General features: G+C 51.8%; 1 protein-coding gene across 2 annotated transcripts in view; it reads right to left on the bottom strand.

Moving 5' to 3' along the window:
* RABGAP1 (RAB GTPase activating protein 1) overlaps nucleotides 1-2,881 on the bottom strand; it is a 94,706-nt gene that overhangs the window by 81,480 nt on the left and 10,345 nt on the right. For both annotated transcript variants that reach the window (XM_018570651.1, XM_018570650.1), the window contains exon 5: nucleotides 1,917-2,074. In XM_018570651.1, the coding sequence (XP_018426153.1) occupies nucleotides 1,917-2,074 (158 nt within the window). The remainder of the gene's footprint in view (nucleotides 1-1,916; nucleotides 2,075-2,881) is intronic.

The raw sequence follows: 2,881 nt of genomic DNA, 5'->3' as shown, positions 1-2,881 counted from the left end.
GCCCCGCCGCCGCACCCCCCCCCCCCCCCCCCGCCCCTACGCTCACCTCAATTGCAGGTCCGTAGGGGTGCGGGTGAGCGTATTCATACGCCGCCGGAATGGATCCTGTATGCGTCCCGGCCAGAAAACCCGCACCCCTACGGACCTGCAAATGAGGTGAGCGTAGGGGGGCGTACGGCCGCGTAGCCCCACAGAGAAGGACGGGGGCTGCGTACTAATCACACGCAGCACCTGTCCTTCCCGGCAGCTACTTGGTACGGCCCCGCACGCAGCACGGAGCTGTACGTGCAGGCCGATTCGTGTGTGAATGGGGCCTAAAGAAGAACTCCAGGATTGAAAAATATGAGGTGAAAGAACGCATCCCCTGCATCCCTTTAAACATGCACGTACCGCCTTGTGGGCCACCGAGTGCTCAGACTTTAGCTGTGCTATCTGATGATTAGTTGCTTGAATACACTCCATCAGCCTTGTTTGGAACAGATTGCACAGCTAATGTCTGCAACACCAAGTGGCCAGCAAGAAGGAGCATGCGTCTAAAGGGATGCCAGGGACGTCGTCTTTCATATAATGCTCAAGCATGCCAATGAGGAGCATCACAAGGGGTGGCTTCATGGGGAGAAAACAGGAAGTGCACGGCTTCCTCCCAGGGGAAAACTGGAGCAGGTGCAGTGAGAGTGACAACACTGACTATGGAGGATCGGCTGCTATAGCGTTGCCACTAATAAGGAAGTAGAGGGAGATGAGAGTAACAACCACGGATTTACTATCTAAGAATATAGCAATAAAAAAAAAATGTTAGGCATGCAATAAATGCAATTCATTTTAGAGCCGATGATGCAATACTTAAAGTGTAGGACTAGGGATGCACCGATGCCGATAGCGAGTATTTGAGTACTAGTACTCGCCCAAATGCTCCCAATCCCTATCCAGATACCAGAATTTCCGGTATAAGGAAGCCGGGCGGCAAGTCATTACACGCTGCCCGGCTTCCTGATAGGTCGGGAAGCCTCTTCCAAGCTCCTTCGTCACCAGGTGATGAGGGAGCATGGAGCTGGCTTCCTTGCCAATCAGGAAGCCGGGGGCGGTGAGTCATTATCTGCCCCCCGGCTTCCTGATTAGCCAGAAAGCCAGCTCAATGCTCCCTCATCACCTGGTGACGAGGAAGCATGGGGCTGGCTTCCCAGCCAATCAGGAAGCCAGGTGCCGTGTAATGACTAGGGGCGGCGAGTCATTACACACCCCCCAGCTTCCAGATTGGGCAGAAAGCCGGCTTACTTGGCGACGAGGGAGCATGGAGCCGTGTAATGACTGGCCACCCGGCTTTCTGATTACCAGAGAAACCGTCTCCATGCTCCCTCAGCACATTGAGCCGGCATCCCGGCCAATCAGGAAGCCGGGTGCTGTGTAATGACTCGCCGCCCGGCTTCCTGACTATTCGAGAAACTGGCCAATCAGGAAGCCAAGCAGTGAGTCATTACCCTCCCCCAGGCTTCCTCATTGGCCAGAAAGCTGGCTCCATGCTTCCTCATCACCTGGTGACAAGGGAGCATGGAGACAACTTCCCGGCTAATTGGAAAGCCTGGTGGCAAGCTGCTACACTTCACCCGGCTTCCTTAATGGGACTTCCGGTATCGGTATTCGGTATCGGTGCATCCCTACGTAGGACAGGATTTATTAACACTTTAAGCCCTGCATTATAAAAGCACAGCACCACTGTGCTTCATGAATGTGTATTGTATGTATGTGTATGTGCCAATGTGCGTGTGTTCCTATTCTTATAACAGCGGTATGGCCACGGTAAAGTTGTACCTCTGCCTGGTAAATCAGCCCCTTAGTGTGCTGGCATTTAAGCTTATGGCTCAGCCATATAAAACCAAAATATATGGACATAACAAAAGCTTATAAAAAGGACAAACCTGAAATACCCCTTCCCATCATCCTCCTTGATTTCCAGTGACACAGAGAACGTGAAGATGTCACTGTCGGGGGTTTGGGGCGGGATGGAGGCGGACAGAGGCGTCTGCTTAATAGAGCGTCGAAAAGCTGTGGCAAAACTATACAATATCCGACTCACCTAGAGAAAGGGATGGATGACACAAGCGCGGTTAGTGTATTCCACCACCGAATACAAGACGCAGACTTAGAATTCAGAGGAATTGAAGTCTAACTCCGAGGAGTGATACAATAATTAAAATTGTCCCCCACCCCCTCCCCACAATCTGATGAACAGTATATGGTTTTTGTTTCAAGAGGTTGGGTTAATAATGACCTTAACCCACGGTCCCGCTTTCTTCCTCCCCACCGGTGTTGACTACCAGTTCCAAAATGTAGACACGCCGACCTGCACGCATGTGCAGGTTCGGGTGTGCATATGATAGCGTGTAATTGTGTGCAGCCGCGTCCTCCCATAGGGAAGAACTGGCTGCTGCGCGCAATTGCACGTAGTACCTGTCCCCTTCCTGGATCGGGTCTTTATGGGCGTGCACACCGTATGGACGTGTATGCCCATCTGAATGAGCCCTTTCACTGGACTTGCTGCCCCTCCAAACTCACTCCCGGGATGGACTACAACCTCAGGTTTAGTTTACTTATTTATATTGAGATTGTAGTCCATCCCGGGAGTGATCTTGGAGCGGTGACTACTTCACAACACACACAGGGACCATGGGGAACAGAAGTAGAAGGAAGGACAGTGTCTGCACCAATTCAGAGATGATTGGAGGATCTACAGCCGAGTGATACACAAATAAGATACATTGTTGTTCGTAGTTAAAGGAGAACTATGAGGGGGGAGGTGCTTTTCACTCACCTCATAGTTCTAGCCGACCTGTGACAATGAGACTGTCACAGGTCGGCTCAGTAGATCGGGAGGTGAGCGAAC

The sequence above is a fragment of the Nanorana parkeri genome, unplaced genomic scaffold (genome assembly GCF_000935625.1).
Source record: "Nanorana parkeri isolate BGI_ZX_2015 unplaced genomic scaffold, ASM93562v1 scaffold1566, whole genome shotgun sequence".
NCBI classification, from domain to species: Eukaryota; Metazoa; Chordata; class Amphibia; order Anura; family Dicroglossidae; genus Nanorana; species Nanorana parkeri.
This window is presented reverse-complemented; position numbering and strand designations above follow the sequence as displayed.